The sequence below is a fragment of the Streptopelia decaocto genome (genome assembly GCF_964273445.1).
Source record: "Streptopelia decaocto genome assembly, chromosome: 2".
Classification (NCBI taxonomy): domain Eukaryota; kingdom Metazoa; phylum Chordata; class Aves; order Columbiformes; family Columbidae; genus Streptopelia; species Streptopelia decaocto.
In genome coordinates, this window is record NC_138655.1 from 41,106,218 (window position 1) to 41,132,442 (window position 26,225).

The window sequence follows — 26,225 nt, forward strand, 5'->3', positions numbered from 1 at the left end:
AATCTTCCTAATCCTGTTTTTAATGACCTTTTTCTATTAAAATGACATATGCAAACTTCATGCTGTCATGAAAGTAAGTCATGAAGCCTTACTGCCATTCATTCAGAATGACCTGTATAGCATATTAATTTTTCCTGTGATTTCATAAGTGGCAAAAAATGGGCAATGAGTGGCCAAGCTCCACAAATATTAATGACAGGTTAATGACACATTAATAGGAACTAAAGAAGGATAAAGATACAAACACAAACTGAGTTAAAAGGAGAGTCACCAGAACATATTATTTGTGAAAAAAATGTTGGAGGCAGTTCCACTCCTGTTCCTGATGTTGCTAGAGGAATTTGTTTTTTGTTTTTTGTTTTTTTTTTTTTTTTTTTTCTGCACGTTAACAGAGAGAAGAAAAAAGCTCACTAATACCTTTTCTGGTTGACTTTCAGAGGCTGAGGTCCTGTATACTGCGTTTGTTATAGATGTGCTAAGAAACAACATAATCGCTGTCAGCTCTTTATCTTCCTGACAATACCTGCCATGTTGCATACATTTCCTCTTTTGCATTTACAAGTTAGATTGATGTATCATTCCTATAGATGAATGAATGGACAGGGGACAGGATACCAGGAAAAGGAGGAAATAAAGCTATTGGTGCAGGACACAAAGCACTATAGGGTTATAAAGAGAACTATAGGGTTACAAAAACATCATGGACTTGTGATCACTCCCCAGAAACAGGTATTGAAGGGGAGCTGGTATTCAGAAAAGATGGAAATAACAGTAAAAGCAGTTCATGTGAATGGAATGACAGGCTGATGTTTCAGAAAGGGATCCCCAATAAAACAGATTCTGTTTGCATACAAAATTACTTTGGGGAAAGATAGTGGGTAGTTGTTGAGAGTCTGCTGTAGAATTCCAGAGTTAAATTTGGATATGGATAGAGATGTTCGAACGGTTATTACAGGGAGAAATTCTGCAGAGAATTGCCTCTTTATGGCAGACTCTGATTTCTAAGATATACACCAGAGAACACATGCTACTGAAGGCAGCCCAGATATTCTGGAGTGTGACAACTGACAGATTTTCTGACAGAAAGCAGAGAGGCTTCTTTCTAAACTTAGTTACAGAAGGTGTTGAGGTTATTATAGGACAGCTAATTGTAAAAAGCAGAATCAGATGACATGAATGTTGGTTTAATTTAGATAAAATGGAGGGATAAACAAAAATAAATCTGTTAGAATTTTATCAGAATTTTAAAGAAATGTGTGAAGGCAGTAGAAGTCAATTGTTCGAGGATTTCTCTGTGGAAGAGAATCAGATGTTCTTTAAGGCAAAACACAGAAGAACTTCTGGAGCTTCTAAACCCTACAAAGCAAAGAATTCTGGAAAAAGTCTCAAAAACTAGCTGTACACAAACCCACCTCAAAAATGGTGCCTAGGTGGAAATGGAAAATGGATGATTAGCAGTAAAGGCTGTGCCTTATAGGTCAGTTTTCAATAAGGGCTCTTGAAACAAAGGCTCAAAGACAGAGCCAGCTGATAAGAAATGAGATCAGAAAGGAAATCTGCATTACTATGTGGAAGCAAAACTCAAAGCTCCTTGTTTTCACCCAGTGCAACCAGAAAACCTCTGCTTCAGGATTCAAAAAAAGCTGATGCATGAAATCTTGCTTCTGGTGAGAAGCATCTTAAGTCTCTCCACTCAGAACTGGTGCCATGCGACTGGAAAAGAGGCAGTCTGGGGCATTTCACAATTACCTGGCTAAAACAGATCTACAGTACAGGCTTCAATACAATACAAAGATTTAGAGCAGCTTTTAAAGGAAAAAAACTAATTGCAAATTAAGGTAAACAGAGAAGAAGATGAAAAATAACAGATATCTACAAAAAAGCAGATCATCAGAGAGCCACAGAGGCTCAGCTAACTTGAAATCTTTCTTTTATAGCCCCTTTCTCAACAAATAAAATGTGGCAGATTTAATCCATCAAAACTTTGGCAGAATGGTGATTGCCATGCTAATGGGAAAGTACTGGTGAAGCTTGAGAAAATGAGGATTAGTAGAAGATAGGTAAGGCAGATAGAGGAACTAGGTAGAGAAAGACACTACGGAATCATGTTGAAATGCTATTGAGAAATTCTTGTGTTGAAATAGGATTACTATTTTTTTTTCAGTACTGATTACCCTTGGAACCGAACTTGTCTGAATATTTCTCTTAATGACCTTGGTTTTAAAAGGCAATATACAAATAAGGTTTTAGGAGACATTATCAATGTAGAAAAGGAGAGTGATATGTGGAAAAGCTAGAAGTACCTTGCAGGCTAGAAAAGTAGAAATGAGATGAAATTTAATTATGTGTATCTAGTTGCTAATATTTTTTTAATGTAATTGAAGCCTCATCAGAGTGACATGACACCAGGAGAGCCTGTGTGTTTTAAAGGATCTTGAAATAACCAGGATTCACCTCCACAATGACTGAGTCAACAGGGAATTACAATCCTAGATTGTACCTAGTGAGATATTGCTATGAGAAATATGAGAGCTCTGAAGAAATGTAATCTGGAGTACTCTTGTACAGCCTTGGTCATCCATATTCACCAAAGATGAATTCAGAATGGAACTGATGAGGGGAAAGTCTGTGAAGATAATCAAGGGAATGCAGAACCTCTCATGAGATGAGAGAATGTGCAGCAGGAGGAATGACTCTTATTTCCCCATCAAAGCGTCTCTTATTTCCTAATCCCATCCATCTGTCATAATAGTCCCACCGGGCACGGGAGAGCCGTTCAATGCCATGTCTGGAAGGATGCATATTTGGGCTGACTGGTGGCTGGTGCCTAACAAAAAGACTAACAGTTGAAGGCTGCCTTGCTTTCCCTTTAGTGGAAGCTCTCTTTTTTCTTTTTTTTTCCTTGGTTGCCTTTTTCGCAACATTTAAAGAAGCACAATTATCTTTGAGATGTTAGCTGTTCTTTTATATTGATTTAAATAGTGCAATGGATCAGAAGTTCTTAAAAGTCATGACTGAAGGACAGAAATGGACTATATAATCACATGAACCTAATTTCCTTAGGGAACGAGTGTAAAAACAGGGAAGGCACAAAAATGAATAGGGGCAGACTGCTGATGAAATTAAAAAGGCAGGACAGCAGCAGCAGGTCTCAATCAATCAGAGAATTAAACTTCCAACTGTTGTATTAGATACAAAGGGTATAACTAGTTATAAGATTCTAATCAGGTTATGAAATGGATTATACTATACGATCGCCTTCAGGAAGTCCTCTCCTGTCCTATCAGGAGCAAGGGTGTGCTAATGTGATGGCTCTGTCCTAATGAGTGAAAGATAACATTCTAAGATTTGCAAAGGAGCCTACAGACCAGTTTAAAAGTCACTTGCAGAAGACACATTTACTCCATAGTATATTGTATTTGTTCAGCTTTGTCACTGAAAATCTGTTTTTCCAAGTTGTAGGCAGAATCTATGACTATTGCTTCCTCTGCTTTTCTTTCTCTCTGGAAAGTCTGGGTGCTGGGCTGCAGTGGTGCAGAACCCTGACAGCGCACAGCAAAGCAGTGGCAGCTTGCCCAGAACTCAAGTGCCGCACCTTATTTCCATACAAATACATATTGAATTGTATAATATTTTACATCACAATTATTATTTTTTTTTTTTTAAATTTGAAGAGCACTGCAAATGTAGGCAGAACTTTACAGAGCAATCCGAAACTACTGTGAAGGTCACAAAAAAAAAGAAAAGCTATGTGAAAGCATAGTGTTGTCCTCACAAAAAAAATGTATAGATGTAAATGAATTTCAGTTTATTGCGCTTATATGAAAAAAATTTGAATTCCTGATGCGTGAGGATGAGCTTTGCCAGAGGATTTTTTTAATGAACCAGCTAACACATAATTTCCTTCTGCCAGATAAAGTTAGGACCTATCAGCCATGTCATAAACTGCCAGCAAGCCTCTGACCTTGTTCAGCTCAGGCAGGAACCGGAATTTATTTGGAGTAGAAGGACTGGAGAGCAATGTTTGGTGGCACTGTGAACTCCTGTACGCTGGCTGCGGTGTCAGCATATGAACAGTGTAGAAGTTTCCAACAGAGCTGGTAGAAAATGGGAAAATGGTTGGCCAGGGAGATTTCATGGAAACGCAGTTTCAGCAGAATCCAGGAGCTCTATGGGAGTGTGGTGACTTCAATGAAATTTAATGAATTTATAAACTGTTCTGAACTTCTCATCTTGTTTCCGCACTACTGTCAGTCTATATTAAGAACTGCAGCTTTGTATGATATAAACTTTGATTAGACTTTGATTAAAGTTTGATAGAGACTTTGATTAATAATACTGTATGGAGAAGCCAGAACAATCCCCCCCAGGGGCTGATAAAGAAAAAAAAAATGTCAAGTGCTGACTAGCTGGCATAATATGCAGTAAACAGGAATGAGAAGCTAATCTATAATTTAAGCAATCTGTTAATTAATATAGCATAAATAATGAAATCTGTGGTAAATCCAGGGAGTAATCTTGTCTATCTGCTCGTCTAGGAGCAGCTAGAACACCATGCCCTTGAGTCAGATGACAGTAACCACAAGCTAAGAGATAGGAGTCTCTTTCCAATCAGATGATCAGCAGGATTTTTTGCTTGCTGATTTTTACTAATTTTAACATGGGAAGTCTTTCTAAAATCAAACAGCATAGTGGGAAAATTGAAGGAAGCAAGAGGAGAGTGCCAAGGGATGACTGCCAGTCTGTGGGCATGATTCCAAAATGAGGTGCCAGAAGAAGGGACAGCCCTGACCTTACCTACCCACCCAGGTGTGTGACAACCTCTGCCCTGGGGAGTACAGCTGGATACCACTGAGCTTCAACCAGGTTAGTAACAGGGAAAATAATTGTGCAGCATGGGAATGCCAGTGATGTGATGGGAGCTTGGGTGAGGTGCTGGCAGGACTCCCCATGATTAAATAAAAGATTTTCAGGGGCAACCTGCAGGTTAAGTTGGCTTCAAGTGAATGGAGAGTAACCACATTGACCCATCTTGCCAGTCCAGATCTGTTGATGACTTTGTCTGTCCTAAAACCTGTTAAGTCAGCAGAGCAAATGTAGTGGGATGTGGTCATTACGCTGGATGTCTAGAGACCCAACCAAGAAAGGGTCTTGTAGCCTTTAGACTAATCTTGCTGTGTCAGCAAACCTGTCTCATCCTTGGTACAAGGCAGTTTATTGTGGAAGTATTTGTTTTTATAGCAAAGACTGTGAAACTACTGCTTATTTCCTAAATGGCTTGAAGAGCGGAGGCATTTTTGAGGGAGTCACTTACAGCCTTCTGAATTTATTTGGGTTATCCAATAAGCCAAACACTTTCAACTCCAGTATTTTGGCTCCCTGTGACTTCGAGGTAGATCCAGTGCAGGACCTGGTTGCCGAACGTCCCAGGTTCACAAGAAGTTTTAGGCAGCTGGTGTATGTAGGCTGCCACTGAAATCAGTTAGCCCACCCTGGCCTACAGGCTATTGCTGTTAGACTGTTTCTGGTAGCTGAATGAGCTCACCTGCAGATGGATGCAGGATGAGCATCAGTAGTTTCACTGGACTTTCTGCCACTGCTCCCCCCATGTGCAGAGCTGTCTCATTCCTCATACAGTTTCCACCTAGAACAGGACTGGTGAAGCTAGTGACTCCCATTATGAAGCTGCTTTGGAGATGACTTTCCTACAGAGTAACCATGAGAGAGGAGAAAGAAAAAAAGGAAAAAAAAAAAAAAAAAAGGGCATAAAACTCCCAAACAAACAACCAAACCAAACCAAATCAAAACACAAAGCAGTTTGGAGGTGCTGCTGGCTCAACATAAAAGTTGCTGTGGGACTTCTGCCCTTGTAGCACGTGAAGAGAAAGGAAGTGAAACAGACTCCCATGAGGAAAAGACTGAGAAATTACTTATTTTGAAGGCACATCTGTCTTCTGGAGAGTTGATATTTCTTCAAAATCAAAGGAACCACCAAGGTGGAAGACGTGGAGGTAATAGGGGAGTTAGCACAGCACCAGTTCAGTCCAACATCACACTGAAGTTGTTTGTCTTGAGGAATCAGCACTGAGAAATCATCAGCTTCCCCCACAAGCTGTTTCACTCCTTCCACTCTAGGAGGGACCTGGCTGCTGGTTGTAGGCAGAATAAGAAAGATCGTTGCCTCTATGCCAGTTTTGATGAAATGTTAAAGAAGAATCAGATTTTTAGATACTAATGTAGGTGTTGTTTTATCAATAGTCAGATTTCTCTAAGTGCCAAAGCAGATGAGAGATGTCACTCTAGAATGACTATCTATGGCCTCCTGCATCGGCAATGTTCTGCTGCAGCACCCACAGTACAGGGGAACACAATCCTTGCTGGAAGTTCACACTGCAGTTTTTCAGTTAATGCCTGGGGAGCCCAGGTAAGCGCTGAAGGTTCCTTGTGGTGAAGGATCCTTTTTGGCCTTGATAAGGTTGTATGTATAATACATGCCTGTATTCTTACCTTGATTAGTAGGGCTTAAGGACTGAAATAAGAAATAATATACACCTAGCCAATACCCACTACAAAACAGGGAATCTTCAGTCACACTGACAACATTCTCCTGTTGGGATTGATGCTATTTTGGTGCATTTGGAATGGAAAATATACAATTTCATAAATAATATATTTAACAGTTTTTCTTGTGGTTGTTAATGGCTTGATGTTAGAAATACCCTGCTTATAGACCAAGACATTTCCAGTATCACTCATTTCCCATGCCAAATTTGTGGTTAGTGATAGAAGTATACTTTTAAGAATGTGGAAAAGTGATGGCACTTATCAATTGTCATGATAACTTTGTCCTGTGGGACAGAAAACTAAAAGAACAATAATAAAAACTAAGCAGCATTCTCTAGACAAAGAAAATCAATCAAACACTCTGTGTATTGATCCATGTTAGAAATCTCTATAACAGGCTCAGTGAGTGGACAGCTAGCTGAAGCATATACCTTATGGCTAGACCTTTTAAAACTCCCAGTTGTAGCACGATATCACAGAGAGAAATTATGCTCTCCTTATGCAGCTGCACAGCAAATCTACCATCCTATAGCGCAATGCATTATCCTTAACATTTCTTTAGAAAGGGAGAGAGAACGCAAAAAGAATTTTCACAGCTGGCAACGTACTAAAACGTATTAGCTTTTATCAGGAGAATATAATGGTACTGCTGTTTAAGAAAATGCTACAACCTTGTTTAATTTTAGTTTTTTAAAAATGTAGCCTTTTCTCCTTGGAAGGTGGAAGAGAATGGGGGAAGAGAGGATCAGTAAATATTTTCAGCCTTCTCAGCTGAAATCCGTAATTATAGTTTTATTCATTTCTGGTTTCTGAGACATAGATTTCACAGAGCTGATTGCAGGCTTCAGGAACCAATTTTGCCTTTTAAATTGAAGCATTTCAGGTTTTCTCTAATTAACAACCACTTGCAGAGTACATCACAGGCTTAGTGCCTACTTGCCAGCCACATTTCTCATAGACAGACCTGTTATTGTACTAAAATGAGGGCGAGAGGCCTTCTGTATTAATAGTTTATGAAGACAGTTAAATTACAGCTGACCATACAGTATTCTGGCTATGTTCTTCTCCTAAACCTCTCTCTGGACTCTCTTTTTTCTGGGGGGACAAAGTTTCTTGAAGTGATTATACCTTCTCTTGAATTATAATAGTTTGGACTGGTTGGTATGGGGCAGCATAGTTTTGACAAATAGCTGTAGGAAGTGCTTAGGCAACCTTTCTTGTACAGAGCACCAACTAATTAAAATAGAAACTTTGGGTTTCTTTTCCCCTTAAGGTGACAGAGTTTTAGTTCTAAAGAAACAAAACCAGAAAACACAGGAAGCAGGACAGCTGTTATTGGATGTCAGTTCAAAGTGAAGGTAAAGGAAAAGCCTCTGATTTATCCACGGGAAACTTGCCAGGATCAAGGTCTTCACACTGTTACCCACTTTGTTCCTGGTTTCTTTTCACCCAATCAGTCTCACTGCATGTTACTCATAATAAGCTAACTAGACGCAGATCTTCTTGGAACAACGTTTTATCCTGTACAGTGGCAGGAACATGAGTAATTTTTTAAAAATAAATGGCAAAACCATTGCATTTCCTTCTTCCCTCTGTTCCTCTGCTCTTCCTCCTTTCGTCCCTTCACTCCTCACCACCTCATGATGTTTGTGTTACCTTCTGGATCCCAAGTTCTCATCTACCTCATTCCCTTGTCAATAATTGCTGCCCACATGCAGCCATAATGCAGAACTGTGGTGCAATACAAAAGGAAAGCTGTCAAGTAGCCAAAAGCAGCATTAAAAACGCAGGAGATAGTCTTATATATCACTGACTGACAATCCCTATGGCGGGACATACGAATACATGTACCATTTTAAAGAAGAAATGACACTTGCTGAAAGCATCCACCTTAGAAGGAAACCCAGAGCTTGAAGGAATTAGTATTGTTGTAATGCTCAGGAGATGACTTGTATTATTTCATATAAACGTGGCCAAGAACTGATGGACATGTATTTCATAGGAACTAGCATTTTCTCCACAGAATAGCTGTTTTCTGCTGTGCCATTTTCTGTTCAGCATAATACCATATGAACCTCATTACTGCAGTTTGGAGGGTTTTGAACATTCACAGAAAGAAGCATAGGGAGAAGAGCAACAGTTTGATTGATGCAATTTTCACATTGGCCCAGTGGATAATCAGAAGAGCTCTTCTATTACAAGGACATGCAGAAAGCAAAACATTGTAAATCCTACCCACAACCCAGGGCCAAGAAGAAAGGCTAAAAAAACTCTGGCAACACAGGCTTGCTTGACAGTCATTGTTAACAGCTTAATAGCAGCTAGCAGGCAAGATCTGCTCTTATGCCAGGAGTACAAGGCACACCGCAGTTTGAAAGAAAGATAAATATGTATGTATAGAAATTACATCTTCCTAAAATGATAAAAACCAAATAGATTAAATGAGCCCCTACCTTGGAGAGCCTGGAGTGTACGAGTCTGTACAACAATACAGAGCTGCAGGACCAGCTGTGGTGCGCTTTCCAGAAACGTGGCTAGCAAATGCAGCATACTCACATCTGCATACTCATACACCATTTTCCAATAAAACCGCCATCTGTCATTCTCTCCACTCTGTCGACTCCGGATACCCAAGTATATTGTGTGGAAATACCTGGAAATAAAAGAGAGAGGTTGTAGAGATGCAGAATGATATTTTACAGGTAGTGCTTCTGCTTGAAAATAACCAACATATTTTCAGTGTACTTCAAAATAATGAACATTTATATAAAAGGATTATTGTACTGCAATTTATAATAGTTGATGTGATAAGAGCAAACTAAACTGAAGACAAGACTTGCCTTCATAAAACCATTTTAAAAGCTTGGCATTGTCTTATTTTTAAATAACATTCTTTTCAAGTATGCAGTTTTCTGAACTGAAATATAAGGGGGGATGTGTTGATTATATGGCCTCCCTCACAGCTTTTTAAAATAATGGGGGTAAAAAAAGCTGAATCTGCAATGGTGTCTACTCAGAACCTGCAAAAAACTGATCTCCTTTCTGTGTAGCTCTACGTGACACAGAAGACCACCCGCACTGCAAACCTGGGCTGGTCTTAGCCCAGGGCCCTGCTACAGCTGAGCTCATTGTCTTGCTTTTCCACCCATCTAATGCATTGAATATCATATTTCAGATACTGCTAAATATATAGTATTTTTTGTCATAGTTTGACTATTTTAGGAGGAGAGGAGATGAAGCTGTGAGCTCCTATTTTAGGAGGAGAGGAGATCTGGCCGTGGGTTCCCTTGGTGACTGGAAGTGAGTCACCACGCTAGCTCCGGTGCAGCAGCAGCAGTAAGAAGCAGCAGGAGCCAGTAGCCCAACAGGCTGCTGCTGCTGGCAGTAGTAACCAGCAGATGAGAGAAGGAATGGTCAGAAAGCACGTGCCAGCACTGGTGGCCAGTACAAGCAGGGGAAAAATCACCTGGAGACCAGCTTCTTAAATAGATTTTGGTGGGTGCAGGAGCAATGAGTGGTTTTAGAAAACAAGGGATGTTTTCTGATGGCCAAGCCACCTGGCTGCTGTGATGCTTTTTGTGACCCTTGCAGAGCTTGCAGCAGTCTCCCATGACACACCAGTGTCACAGCACAGCGACTACTCTGCACAGTCTTCGATCTGCTCTGTTATTCTGATCTGCTCTCCGTTATCCTGCATCAGAAAGTCTAGGCTGCTAACCTGCTACTACAATTTCAGTTCAAAACTAATTAAGGCTGGCTGAAAAAAACAATCTCACTTAATGAAAAAATCTGAAGATTAAGATATTTTCTTGCATCAGGGTATTTTGCATCATACTGGAGTGTCCTGTTGAGCTACTAACTGATAGGGATCTCTGTTTCTCTTTTTCCCACCATATCTTTCACACCCTGGTCTTGAAAGCATTTCCTTATGATCTTTTTCATATGTTTTCATAGCACTTTTTTTTTTAAATAAATTTCTAATAAGAAAAATGTTAGTAAATTTTAACCACTTCCAATATGAATTGTTTAAATTGATTAAGATAGAACATTTCAGTATTTCTCCTCCTTTTCACAAGTCCATGTCTTAAAACTCATTTCATAGCTGGTGGAGCATAGTGAATTGTGGAACCTCTTTTTATATAGGCTGCATGCAACCTTTCATCCCTCTCCTGTTGAATTGTAACTCTGGCAGTATCCTTGCCAATGAGAAGATTTTTGGCCCCTGACTGGCAGAACAGCCCAAGACTCACTTGTCCCCATGAGGAATGACTGCTGTGCTTGTACCCAATGCACCCTTGTATCAAATGTACCCTTGTACCAAATGTACCCTTGTACCCAGCTCAGATACCACCACAGAGCCACAGCTTTACTCAGGAATATGTGTCAAACAAAAGCAGAGACTAGCACAGAGAAACAGCTGACAGTCCAGATCTGAGCCTGCAGCATTTCTCTTGACAATGCACATCATAGCAATACAAAAGAAAAACACATTAAATTCACATTTAAATTAAAATCACACCAGGTGGCTTTGAATGTTATCAAAGTCCCACGTGGGAGTGAAGCAGCAATGAACCACTCAGTGATTAAGACCATGGAGGTGCATTAAGCAAACACCAGCCCTACCTCTCACATAAAACACTGAGCAGGTCTAGATAGGTTAAAGTATGATGGGACAGCTGGGGGTCTCTGATGTCTTCAGGGTTAGGCAGAGCGAAATGGCCTGCTGCCCAGATCTGAAAGAAGCCACTGAGCTGGAAAGGCATCTTTGCTGTGCAGTTCTACTAATGACATTTGTTGGACCCCCAGGTTCTCAATCACAATCAGTTTAATTGTTCCTAGACCTCCCATTAGTGTCCTGCAGCGCAACAGGGACAGGTAAGACTTGCATTTCTTTCTGTAGTTTGGTTTTTGGGTGGGTTTTCTTTTGGCCTGCCTCACATGTCCTCCCAAAGGGCACACCTGGAAATATTGCACATAGTGGGCAGAGAAAATTTCAGCATCCTTCTTTTGAGTTATCACTAATCCTTGCTATAAAAAACGAAAGTAGCTTTGTCTGCCGAAGGTTGTGCCGGGAGGCTCTAGCTCTGCCAGTGGAGCCATCTGCAACTTCAGTTCTACAGCATTTGTGCAAAAAATACTTTTCCTATTATGAAAATGACATGCTGTGCCAGGCAACATTCCATAGGGTTCTTTACCTGCTCTGCAGAGTGGTTGTGCATGGCAAATATGTTGTGATTAATGAACCCTTATGGAAATATTTCCTCTCCCATTGCACTTTATTGTGGAACTCTGGCAGTGAGTTATTGGGGACTGGGGAATCATTGCTCTTTGTCTACTTAGCTCTCTGCAATTTAGACACAAGAGGCAGAGGAGGAAGATTCTTTCTCTTTTTACACACTGGGGACCAAATTTCAGCCTAGGGTGGTAATTTTTTCTGTCCTATCAATTTTGGCCAAATTAATTGCAGGCTGAAATGAGCATTTACACACATAATTACTGTCACTGATTTATAGGCACAATCAGGTGATTAGACAGCTAAACATTCTCATTTGCATCCACAATTAATTGCACTAGGATTGACATTAGGTGTGCAAATTAGCAGTTATTAAAATAAAAAGATGGTCTCATAAAATGCTCCATATATCAAAGACACTTTTTTTTCCCATAGTGAAATTAAAAAATAAAAAAGGGGACAAAGTGCTTTTCTTGTTATGGTTTCCAAATATAGATTACACTGCAGTAATGACACATCCGTTCTATATATATATATGCATTATGTAATTGCACCTTAGACACCCTCACTGGAGTCCTATTGTCAGCAAATGTTATACAGACACACTCAGGGGTAGTTCCTGCCCTGAAGAGTTTTTATATTTTGGTCTTCTGGTATTGTTTTGGTGGAAACTCACACTTTTCTGTGAGCCCATGTTGCGACTCTTATAGACAGTTATTCCAGAAAGGTACAGGAAGAAGTAATGACATCTTTGCATTGGAAAATATCTCAGGTTCATTGTTAAACTGATGCCAATGAACCTGAAAGAGCAGATGTAAATATTATTATTTTGGTTGTAGTTGCATCTAGAGGCATCAACTACAGTCTTGTGCAGGTACTGTACAAATATACACAAAAAACTCTCTATCCATTTCACCAAAGAGCCTTTAATTGACATGACAAGAAATGACAAGGACTAAAGAAATAAGAGTCAGAGCACCAGAAGAAGATGGTGAAAAAGGAGGAATAGGAAATATAGTAACAGTACTGCCATCTAATAAAGTAACTACTTCATCTAATAAATCAGGATAGTCCTTTAAAGTTTCTGATTTCATTAGAAAAGTAAAAAACCCAAACCAAACGAAAACCAGAAAAAACTCTAAGTCCTCCCCCATTAAAAAAACCAAACCAACAAAAACAAACCCAAACAACAACACACAACTTCATAGTTCTTAAGTTTATGGAGAAGTGGAGAAAAGTTTAGAAGTAACCGAATTTCCTAAAGATCTTACAGTTAAAAGACTAGAAAATGTACTATGTAGAAGTGATATAAAATCTTATTATTTTAAAAGTACTCTTTTTTTTTTTTTTTTTTTTTTTTTTATTAAGCCAGACCATGGCTAGGGTTGTCAACACTGATATAAACAAGCTTACTATTCAGAATGACGACAATGGAGTAGGAAGCAATACTTCCTATATTGTTGATAATCAGATGGCAGCATATATATTGTTATTTGAGGCTTAATGTCTTTTTTACCCTCTGGAGGAAATGAAGAATGCTTCAGCATTTAATTGTTTCAATTCATTTCAGTACATCACATAGTATGGTATACATATCATTGATATAGCATAAACCTGAAGGATATAAATCCAACACAAGATTACAAGTGACATTCTTTTTCCATTATATTAATGAGGGAAAGCAACAAAGTAAAAAAAGAAAAAGGAAAAAAAATGAAAAGCAGGTTAGTCCTTGTGCTGCCCATGAGAAGTGTTCAAGATGCAAGTCAAACAGAAGTAAAAAATTAGCTATATTTATAGTTGTGGAAAAAACTTTTGTTCTAGGGAAAGAGACATTCATTCTGATCACACAGTGTGTCTCCAGTGTTTCCAAAACCAAAAATCCTAATTTTGCTCCAGTTTTACATACCAGCCTTGAGGAGGGTTACCATCAACAGAGATACCTATGTTTTAAATACTTCTGGTGACACTTCAATTACACAATTAAAGCATGGCCAATTGTGCATTTAATTGAGATGTGGTAGTGTAATTACATGATAATACCAAATATTTATAGGAGTGCTTTCAAGTTTAAAGTGCTTTACAAACATTACTTGATTAACTGGAGTGAATATAAATAATCTCACAGGGTTCATTCCCCTGGAACTGGCAGCTGACTGACCTCATACCTTCCTGCAGGAGCAAGGTGTAGTTTTTACCCAGCATGAACCTAGGTGAGTTTTCAGGAGTCCATGATGGGGATGAGTTGCTCTTGTCTTGTGTGCAGAATAGTGTCACTCCTTCTTCTCCTTAATTCATAGGAATGTGATATCCTGTCCTGAATTTGTGAATAAAAACTCTTTTCATCTCTTGCTCCCATACACAAGGCAGGCAGCGGGGCCACCAAAATAGTTTCCAAACAGGATGCAATACCTCAGAGTCAGATATTCTGGAAGAGACAGTTGAGATGCCACTGGCATCTGGATTAGAGGTTTCCAACTTGACTACCGTTTATCTACTCTGTCATAAAACACCTTCAGTGAATATTCTGCTACCACTGAAACTGAAGAGCTTTTGGCAGTAATTTAACAGAGCTTGGGTTTTTACCCAGTTTACTTCGTAGTAGCTGGGTGTCACATATAACCATTACTTCTTTCTATGAAACAATTTTAGAAGTTGCTCCATTGTGCTTCACAGATAGTATTCTCTCTAGTACAGATGGCTGAGGCCGTCTGGAACAGAGAAACTGAATCCTGATTGCTGATGGACTTGTTGTTCCCGTGTGTGGGACCAAAATGTTCTTGCTGCACATAGTTTGGCTCAGTCAAACATCTTCCAGTCTTCTCAGCTCCTCTGGGCTTCCCATCCCAAAGTTTGACACTTTCCCTTACTTCATTTCTTTCAGTCCCACAATTTATTTGAATCATTAGCTACAAACTGAGATTCTGGAGATCAGGAAGAGTTTTGTTCAGTTGCTTTGCATTTAGACAGTGTGCACAAGTGTGTGTATACACAAGCACAGAGTCCAGTCGATAAAAGTCCAGTCTGACTATGGCTTGGAGCACTTCTTGCTACAGATTTCATCTTAATGAAACCATCCGTCTGATGGTAATATGTTCATCTCTAGAAAAATATCTTCCATTTAGAAGTGCCAAAGAATACATTGCTACTTTGTGCTTTCTCCTTTGGACGATACACATGAACGAGAGACTACTTGCACTCTTTGGAAATGAAAATGTTCTGATTTCATGCCTCATGTAGTCCATATTTATTACAATTGCCTAAGTCCGTAGAGGACATTTACTTATGTTACATAATCTACTGAAACATTTGTGAGAAGATCAAAAGTCATTAATGGCTAGTCATAGCAGTCCTAGACATTTATTCTGATGCCTAATTTTCCCCTGTATCAAAGAGTATATTAAACAATTTAGCCATTCCACAAACAGTTGTTCTTTCTGTGTTTGATGTATGGAGAATAAAAATCTCTACTGCTGAGCTAAAAACAGTAGAATAAACAGCAATTCAGATAAGTGGTATTTTCTTCTGTTGCTTAGTTACCAGAGAAAACTTAACTGTATTTGTATCTCAACAGTATTTGCAGTGTTAAATAACAACAGATTGTTCTATTTTGCTTCTTATGTGCCTTTTTATTAGGTGTGCCTGAATACTTAAAAGAAAAAAAAGTTTCTGTAGCAGAAATACTTCCTTCCTTATCAGTACATGCCAACTCTTACTCTTTCTGTTCTGAAGAAACAGACAAATCCCTTCAGTTTTAATTCCTTTTTCTAGGAAGGAACAAGCAGCCAATTTTTAATTTTCCAATCAAATTATTTTTTGATAGGAGCATTAAGGTTTAATGTTCAAAAGGAAACTGAAATGCATTCTGTAGCACAGCAGTGACCAAAGCTTGTCCAACCAAGCACGGTTCTGGCAATTTTCCAGCAGTCAAATGTCTGTGCTTAATTTACTTTAAATTATGAGTGCAGTATCCTCATCTGTGTCACTGAGATGGGATCCATGTGAGGACAGATCCCACTGGGGAATATTTAATCATAAGAGATGTTAAAAGACTTATTCCCGGAATATACCTCCATTACAAATATAAAAAAAACCCCTCAGCTTCTTGTATTTCATTTTCCCTTGCAGTATTTGAGATATTGGAAAAATATCTCCTTTAATTCCTTTAATACAAAGCAAGACACTTTATGCTCATAAACAAATTATTATATCTGTTTCATTATGACCTATAAAGCATTACCCGGCGTCTTCCATGACTGGGCGATCCTTCCCAAGTGGCCACAAGTCATATTACAGCAGCATTTTATGGTCATCTAAATTTTAATGATCATATGAATTAGCTACTATCTGAATGCTCCAAATGTTACCAGTCATGCCAGCACTTACTTTCCTTTCTTGACATGTCCATACTGCAGACCTCCAGTATGTGAACCATTGGTGTAGGGAGAAGGTGGGACCAGGCAGGACTAGGTGCAGGTTTAATGAGGAGACGGTGGGGTGGCCTAAAGAAACTGGTGGTGCCCCCTGCTCCCCAGCTAAACCCCTCACCTGTGGGGCATGGCTGCTCGGCCCCACTGCTCAGGCCACAGTTGGGTTCAACCCTGCATGAGACAAAGGCCCCTCTGGGAAACAATTCTCCCTGTACTGGAAGAGGGGTACAGCTCGCATGCTTGCATTGAATGGCATTACAGAATCACAGAATGGTTGGGCTTAGAAGGGACCTCTGGAGATCATCTAGTCCAACCCACCTGCTAAAGCAGGTTCACCTTGAGTAGATGGCACAAGAATGTGTCCAGGCAGGTCTTCAATGTCTCCAGAGAAAGAGACTCTACAACCTCTCTGGGCAGCCTGTTCCAGTGCTCTGGCACCCTCAAGGTAAAGAAGTTTCTCCTCATATTCAGATGGAACCTCCCATGCTTCAGTCTGTGCCCGCTGCCCCTCATCCTATTGTTTGGCACCACTGAAAGGAGTCTGGTCCCGTCCTCTTGACACCCACCCTTGAGATATTTATAAACATTGATGAGATTCCCTCTCAGCCTTCTCCAATGGTGCCGGGCTGTCCCCTGACAGCATCCCTCTGGCTTTACAGTGTTCTGCCACCCCTTCCTTTTCTCTGAACCCTTCAGGTTCTGGTAAGATGGGAAGCAACCCCTTTGCCTATGCATACAATGAGGTGATGCCCCCACACCATGACCATCACATGCTACCACATAGGACAGAAGTCCTCCTGCAAGTTTGCCATTCAGTTTAATAATTTCCATGTTCCTGTTTTCAAAACTGGGGTATTCCCAATATGTGCTTGCCTCCCAAGGCTCCCCATCAGCCTGGGAGCCCTGCAGCATCCCAGTCACATGTGACTCCCTATGCTGCCAGGCTGTCCCTGACATGTCTCTGGTGCTCATCCTCCTGTCAACTTTCCCCTCTGTAGCGCTGGGTCCTGGGTGTGGATGCAGCTCAGTGGCCACAGACCCATCAGGCAGGCAGATGATGGTGTCACTGTCAGTGACAGGGATGACTTAACCTTGTCATGGGGTGTGATACAGACATTGGCCACAGCTCCTCAAGGTGCTGCCCTGATACGTCTCAGGAGTAAACATTAGTGCATTTTTTGCACTATCAACTACAGGCTAGAATTAAAAAGGAGAATGAAGAAGTCAAATGAAAAAAAAAAATACATATCACGCTGCAGCCATCTATAACTTTGTATCTCAGAGTTTCCTCACCAGCATTGCCACTGGTGCTGCATAACAACTGCCTTTCCTGTTGCAACCAGGTGACAAGGCCATTTAGACATGTTCAGCAACACAACTAAAAAGTTTTACTGCACTGTCATTTCCTGTACTGCACTGCACACCTGCAGGCTCTTTAACCACAGACACTGCACCATCAAAAGCTGATGAAATTGCTTTGGGCTTCAGAGGCCCCTTGGGCTCCACCTGTGGGAAACACTGGAGTTTCTTATGTGTCGCTGAGGCTGCAGCTCTGGAAGTGATGCCGTGAGACAAGACCCCTGAGGGTGAGCAGATTCCCAAAAGAGCACCGGCCTGCTCTACTCTGTGTCCTCTGAGAAGCTGAGGTCTTTCCCATCATGTTGGAAGGGTCTGTCGGAACTTCTTGAAGCAACAATACTCAACTGAAACTGTTAGGAAAATATGGGTTTATGGATAAAGGCCAGGGCACTCCAAAGAGCTAACCTGATTCACAGCCTGCAGTGTGACTCTCTCCTTTTGGTTTTCTTCCCATAGCCTTACACCCTTTCAGAACTGCCCAGGTGAAGGCTGTCTCTGTCCTCTGAGCACACACTGAGATCCCCAACCAACAGTGGTTTACAATGAATTTCTTTCTCCTCTTCTCCTCCCTTCTTCTCCGTGTTTCATTTTCATGTGCTTCTAAGCCTGTCTGCCTGTTAGTCATCCCAAAGCACCCTGGAAACCAAATCCTAGTTTGCCTCTATCTCTCAGTCTGGAGATATCAAGAAGAATCAGGGAGCAGAAGAGTACAGAATCTCTCAGGGAGCTTCAGGCATTCCCTGGAAAGGCAATTAGTCATTGCTAAGGATGTGTACCATGCAGCTGTCACAGGAATATAATAATTATCATAGGCATCCTCACTTCACCAGCGCCTGGGGCTGCAGCAGGAGCTGAATTTTTTCCCTGTTCCTTCCCAGCTATGACAGATTTATGATGACAGCCCTTGGAAATGGACCCAAGACCTCCCTTGTGAGACTGTTGAGGAAGATGCGCCTGTCCCCGACCAATTATTTGACTACACTTGAAGAAAGGACCACTTGTAGAGTTAAGAAGTGGGCACAGCTGGAGAACTGTACCTCTGGCTTCTTCTCAGCTTGGGGTACCAGGTGTATCTCCCAGCTCTCTGGAGAAGGAGCTAGGAAGCAGCCGATCACTACATAAGGATAAGACCAGGATAAGGCATCAAGAACCCTTTGTCTTTCTTACCCCGTATTAGTTTCCACAGGAGCAAAGTGTATAACAGCATACTCTGAAAACCAGGGTCCCATGGCTGGAGACCTTGCACTCTGGAGACAGGCTCTTCTCCTGGGTACCAGTGTTTATTATTCATACTGCACACAGGAGACACTCAGGCCCCTCTGGGGGAGCTGAATCTCTCCCAGCATCCATCTCTCAGAGTGTTTCCAGAGGGACATGAGCTATTTATTGGTCTGAGCAGTCCACAAGGGAGAGTTCAACATGGAGGTGGAGCACCAGAGCATCTAGAAGGGTAAATACCCTTGGGCATTTCTGTTCCAGTTCATAGCTAGCATTGTTAAGGAACCCTTCAGTGGTGAGCTTTCCGTCTCATGGTCAAACTCACCATCTGGAAGAGGAAATAACTTCACACCATTATTCACAAGAACCCGTGTTGTTTGTTGCTTTCTCTGATATCTTTGATAAAATAAGTGGTTGAATCTGCCTTTGGAATAAGCAGCTTTCCTGTGTCAACTTCCACAGAACAAGGGCAGGCAGTTATGATTTCCTTGGTCTAGGAAAGGAAAAAATTGCATTTTTAATGCAGAGGAGATGCCTGCAGTATCTTTTGCAAAAGTCAAGAGAAGCAAGTGTAGTACAAATACTAGAGAATCGGAAGGGCTAAGGTAGAGGCTATATTTTATCCTCACAGACAAAATACAATGTGTTTCCTTCCATATACACATCTTTCATGACCACAGGTGTGTGCCAGGATGAATCTGGGTTGTGTCACTCTGGGGACCTAGCATGTAATCTCACACTGTGAAACAGCAGGAGTTGGCTGCCGTCACTAACCAGTAAAAATGAACTATTGCCAACCTCCCCCTTCCTTCCTCCAAAAAACCTTCCAAATTGCTTATAAGAGCTTTTATAGGATGTGCCTGCTCTTTCTGGCTCAGAGAAAACACACAACTGAGAATTCTGTTTGGAAATATCTACATTGTAAATAACTTTTTATTCATCCTATTTATATAACAGTCTATGCTTCAGCTTTTTCTTTTGAAGTACTCAGGAAAAGCTATTAGCTAATCCTTCAATACAAAACTCCTAATAAGTTGAATGCTCATTGTTTGGATGGGGCAATCTATAAACATTCAGGAAGCAATGTGGGATTAGTCACTCATTAAGATATGGACAGACAGAACTCCTGTGATCTTTATGTCATATTCAAATGGCTGTCAGTGTTATTTAACAGCAATTCAGGCTAACTTCTGTTAGTGCTTATAAGTGGTCCTGACTAATGGAGAATGTGCTTTAAATGTTGCCTGCCTGAAGAATTTTATATAAGATTTAATTCAAAAACAAATTTGCCAGCTAATAGTATTAGTAGTGCTGAACAGCATCTCACAAAGAAATGGTCCTGAATACCAAGATGAACACTTCGCCATGCACTGTATGTGCGTGCTTTGCAAATGTAGTATTCAGAAATCTTTGGAATAAAGTTTCTGGCTTGGGTTTTGCCAATGGGAAGACCTCTAGGGCAAATGACAGCATTTTCATTTCAGACTTTCATCAGTTCCCATAGGCCAAATCCAAAGGGCGTCAGTGAGAGAAAGACCCTGAGGAATCTAGTAAGAATTTTGCCAACTTACAGACTTCCCAGTTTGCCCCCTTATCAATATATTATGGAAGAAGATGAAGGAATGTAAGAGGTGACATCCTGGCAGCAACACACAAAACAAAGGAGAAAATGACATGAGCTGGCAAGACAGCATTTACATTCAGGACTTGGAAGCAAACTGTGGTCATCAGAAATCTACAGTTTTTAGTCTAACTGGGATTCTCAATTCCGACATTAATTCCATCTTAAAATATAGCTCAAAACCCAAGAAGCACTGACAGATAGTAAAATGCCTATGAGAACAGATGCTTCAAGGAATAGCTTCTATCAAAGGTCATGAATTTAGAACAAATGCTGAGACTGACTGTGAATTCAACAGTCATTTTGTTTGTAAAGTTATTCAAAAAAGAAGGCAGAGATAACACAGGCATGCAACAAGAATGAAGGAAGATTTTTTGCTGTGGCAGGAATTCCCTGAACAAACCAGAGAAAAGAGACCTGGCCACATCAATCTCTTTTATACTGTATTTTGAGAAGGACAACCTAAGGGGCAGATGAACACAATGGCCATTGAAAGAGGCAGCACAAAATAGTCAGGGTTGTCAGAGCCTTATACACATATTATGTGTTACCTTTTATCTCAGAAAAGATTCATTCATGTGCAGCCCGAGCAACTCCAATGAAAAGTCTATTTAAGAAAAAAAATACTTTAGAAGAATCTGTATGATCCATATGAGTTAGTCGACATAGGCAGTTGTCTCCCTTTATTGGAAAATATTAATTTAAAATGGTCGATTTAAGCAGTTAAACTCCTGACTTATAGGTGTTTTGCTTCGGTTTAGGATTGATTAAGAGTCAGTTTAAGGTAAACTGAAATAAACCAGTAGCACTGAATTAGTCTCCACCCAAAGGCTCAAAAAAGATTAGCTAAAGTTTGGCCTATGAACATTTTTAATACTATTTTTAATTGGGTGCAAGAGCATTAAAATTTTGCAACACAAACACAATCATATTTGCATACAGATGCGTATGTATAAGCTTGTCATTCCTCTGCAGTATAGGTATCTTATTGCAGTACAGAAAGATATAACAGCTGATAGAAGGCTTGTAAAACTTGGGACACCATACCGCTGGAAAGCTATAAACATAGCTAAACCACACAAAATCTGTGTGCAGGTAAGTCCCAAACTGCTGTATGTATATGAGTAAACAAAGAGGAACACTTTCAGCATCAAGTTTGAATTGTGCTCTCTGAAAACTAGTATAACCAAGAGCCTGATGTAACATAGGAGTGCCTTTGAGAGGGTAAAACTGGACAGGGGGGGTGCCAGGAGCTGTAGGGCCATCAGCTCCTCACCAGGCTGAGGGTGGAAATGCCAGAGCTGGAAGGCTCATCTGGGACTTGTGGAACGAACACTTAATCCCCACAGAGCAGCCAGCACCATCCCTTTGCATCTGGACAGGAGATATTCCCCAGCGTTGGTTCTCCTAAACACACTGTACATTAAAAGAGCTCTGAAGAGTATCTTCAAACCCCACTTTGGCCATGTTATGTCCCCTGAGACTGGCAAAGTTAGGGTGCTCTGCTTCACCCTTCCATTATGATCTTAATCACAGAATCAAATGGCTGACATTGGAAGTGGCCTCTGGAAGTCATCTGGTCCAACCCCCCTGTTCAACCAGAGCCATCACCTAGAGCCACATTTCATTCTGGAAGGTTAATACTAAAAAGAAGAGATCAATATAGCAGAACTTATGGTCAGGTTTATAGGTACAGCACTGATGAAAAAAAAAAAGCTTACAAGTAAATTAAATATATATAAAAATAATTTTAGCATCCATATAGCAAGCATATAGCTTTTTAACTATCTGTTCCTGTGACCAAAAATCCCTCAGGCATGCGGCAGATGCCAGAGCTGGAATTCCTTGTTCAGACTGACACCCCATTTCCAAAATGCCACCTGCTACAAGCCTGATCCTCAGCCTAGACTTCACAGATTATGACTTCTTCAAGGAATATACGATACATGTCTTCCTAGCTCTTTGTGCGGTGAATAAAATGTCTCTCAAAATCCTACATGCAACTGAAGTTATACATAATTCCAATAATACTAGTGTTAATAATAATAATTATAAGGCTGTTTGGTATTATTTGCTTAATTGAAAACCATTTATGTTAATCCAAACAGCAAATTGCTTGAACTTCTTTTAACCTTAGGAAACCATTAAAAAATTCAGTGTTTTTGGCTAATTATGGTTGCAATTCATGAGGCCCGCATGCCTTCCATGCTAGCTAGGTAAAATATCAGTGTCTCCATAACATTTCCTACCTCTGTGGATCTCAGTCACACAAGTGCAGAACTGGGTTTTCCACATACGTGGCAGCTCTGAATTCAAGATGTATTTGAGGTGAAGGTGGAATGCGGCATAAGTGTGCCCGATAAAAAGGGTAATAAAAACTACGAATGGCTCTGTTCAGCTTTTCGAGAGTACAATTAAGAACTTGCTCTCTCTGCTGGTATAGATGAGACCAGAAGCTAAAAGAGCTTGGGGAATCAGGCAAAAGTGGTTTGTTTTTTTGTGGTTTTGTTTTGTTTTGTTGTTGGTTTTGTTTTTGTTGTTGTTGGTTTGTTTGTGTGTGTGTGTGTGTGTTTTTTTTTTCCTGTGGAGAATGTTATAAAGAGAAGCTTTCCCTTTTTAGACTTATCAGTATCCTTTCTCACAACAACATGTCTGGTTGCTACCAGCTCCCAGGCCACACGTATGCCATCTGTTTCCAGAGAAAATTCAGAAACAGAGAAAATAACTGGGAAGACTGCTTCTGTACACAGAAATGTGCATATGTAGGAGGGGCAGAGCAAACATACAGGGATAAACTGAACAGGTCCTTCTGTCCACTCCAAAGAAAACAAGGGACTTGTGAAAAACTATGCTGAGGACTTTCCCACACCCACAGACATGGTTGGTCGCTATGTGGCCCTTGGCACTTGCACCATATTCCTGGAATTTTCAGCCTTCCGCGCTATTCTGGGAAATAAAATGTTTAGGTTTAGGAGGGATTACTAAAGCTAGCTCTACCAAAAACCTATGTATTAGTGTTCAAAGATGCATATCATTTCCTACATCTAGAGGCAGCCATTTAGATTTGGCAGATGTTATTTTATTTGTTCAGGCTGAAAGGTCACTATAATTCTGCCAGATTTATTTTCCGTATTTAAAATGTCACCCCAAACAGGTAGCTAAGGTAACGCATTTGCTTTCTACATATCTTCTACCATTTTCCATGTCAGAGAAGGTCTTTTATGTCTTAGGAATGCTAATTAAGTTAGAGAACTGGTCTTTGAAAAAAACACTCAAAGGAAGTGAAGCACCTTTTTAAGATGATTGTCTCAGTTCCAAGGGTGTTCAATTCTATTGTTTTTTCTAAGGGTTTTGACATGTTTGCTTCTGGCAGCATTTCTTTGCTCTCTCAAAGCATGTCTTCAAGCAAGAAGACAATTATAATGATCTGAAAGGTTTCCTGCTACTGTCCTCCATTTCTGTGCTCACATTTACTTGTGTCTGCAATTTGCACCTACAGAGATACATGACAAATTTGACCCTGTGTTTTGAAGGCCATTTCAAAAGCGCAATTAAAGCCATGGCTATATGGAAGCCTACTTCTCTCTATCTGTTGACACCCACCTTCCAGGAACCCTGGCTGTGCAAATCTATCCCCTCCTTCGTGCCAGGTCTAGCACATGGCTGAATCCGTGCTGAGTTGTGTTGACATGTCATGAAAGTCAAGAACTACCCCTGTTTTTCTCATTGAATTTTTGTTAATTTTTCACCATCTTAGCATGCTCATACATCTCCATGAGGATCACAGAGCACTGGAACCACCAGGAGAGGCAAGAGAATAGGAAGCCATGGGAAGAAAAAGGCAGAAAAAAGATGGGACCACATCACCCAGCACTTGGAGGGAGTCTCAGTGCCATGGCAAGGCAGCCTCATTTATTGGAAAGACTTGGGTGGCTCCAAGGATGCAGTTTTGCCTTTCTGTATTTCCCCAGGGAATACTTTGATTCTTTTCCTAATTAGAAACCCCCTACCTTTTACTGACATTTGAAATGCAGGTATCTAAATACATTTCAACTGGCATGCTGGTCAAATATGGCTAACTGTACTCCAGAGAATCCTATCTGCTTATTAACTAACTTCTACTAGGCACACAAAGGCAATAAAAATCTCACTGTGCATTTGCAATGCACTGCAAATTTTTATTTTATTTTCTTTTTTTTAAACTGAAGAGCTAAAGCTCTTGATTTGTGTTATAAATTACTTGAAAGGAAGAGAAAAACATTCTGGTGTTGAGGTATATCTCTGAATGGTTTTCTTCATACATTCTGTTTTTCCATCTTGTCCTTGTCAAGATGGACATGAAAGCAAAAAGACCAAAAAAGAATCTCTACAGAAGAATACTTATTTTCCTTGTAAAATACCTTAATGATTAACACTGTCTCTAAGGACCCGAGATTCTTCCTTTTTGTTGTGCAGGTTCTAAACCAAACTGCAGACTGGCATGATACACTTGTGAAGCACTGAAACCCCAGGTCAAGATAAAGACCATCATTCACTCTTTTAATTTGCTTTTGAAATTAAGTTTGAAAAAGTCTGCAGAAAACTTGTTCTTGTGCCAAGGCTTTCCTTTTGTACTGACTACTTAAGTATTTTCACAAATATGTTTTTATCTTTTTTTTTTTTTTTCCTTCCTGACCACATGGCTTGAACATACAGGTCAATATGACCTTACAACTTCCTAGGAGAAAATTAGTTGCAGAGAGATGGCACAGAAAGAAAGAAACACTGACAAAAAATCCGTGTTTTTTCTGTGAAATGCATTTACTGTTTCTTGTCAGTCTCTGCCCTCAACTCCCACCTTTGCTTTAGTAGCATCTGCTGTGATTTTCTTATCTTGCACTGAGTGGTCCAACCAGAATTTCATTATTTGGAAAGTGCATTCCATTCACTAATGTGTGTGTGATTAAACTTGGCTCCAGATTACCTTAAATTAGAAGCACATTATAGCTACATTTTCACAGAATGCTGAAAAGTACCACTTCCCAGAAAACATTGGCAGGGGCCCAATTCTTACTAAAATCACCAGGATCGAGACCTCTAGCTTCCTTTAAATATTGGGTCAGATCAATACTGTGGGACAGGCTGAGGATTTTATATACATGCGTATACATACATACATGCACACATGTCCCATATACATGACCTGACATGCTATACTGTATTTTTGTACATCTGCTGGATGCTCTACAGGAGTCTGAATGCCTGTGACCTACCTATTTTTCCCAGATGCAGACTGAGATTTAACAAAACCGTTCAAGGGAAATGAAGGCAAAGAACTGAGGCAACATCAATAGAAGCTCTTGCAGCTAAATCCCCTGGAAAGGTAAATCCAGTAAGCTCATCCAAAAGCTAAGAACAAGCGACAGGTTTCTTCTTGCACCAGTCCATCTTGTAGGATGCAGTTCCCCCTACAGTCCCCAGGCTCGTGAGCTACTTCCCTGGGCTGAATGGTGTTCATGGTACCTTCCCAGTGCCACAGTCCCCTGTCCAGCTGTACTTGCGTCTGCTACATATCATTCCCCCATAGGGGTGAATCTGCCAATTAGCATGAAATTGCCATAGCTAGGCTTAAACCACTTTGAAACCACTCTGAAAGAAGAGAAGATTAAATAGAAGTGAACCTGTTTTTTGCAATTCAAAATGAAAACTAAACAAATAAGCGAATAAAATTTTAAAAATCCCCTGAATAAGCCAGTACAAATCCCTTGATTAAGCTGGCTTTCAGCATTGTTTTTTTCACATTCATGAACTTCAATATATC

At 40.3% G+C, this 26,225-nt stretch overlaps 1 protein-coding gene across 1 annotated transcript in view; it reads right to left on the reverse strand.

Annotated features, from left to right (window-relative positions):
* XKR4 (XK related 4) overlaps positions 1–26,225 on the reverse strand; it is a gene marked incomplete at both ends in the record, with an annotated part of 224,122 nt that overhangs the window by 70,891 nt on the left and 127,006 nt on the right. Inside the window, one exon of the mRNA XM_082043845.1 lies at positions 9,018–9,217. Within this exon, the coding sequence (XP_081899971.1) occupies positions 9,018–9,217 (200 nt within the window). The remainder of the gene's footprint in view (positions 1–9,017; positions 9,218–26,225) is intronic.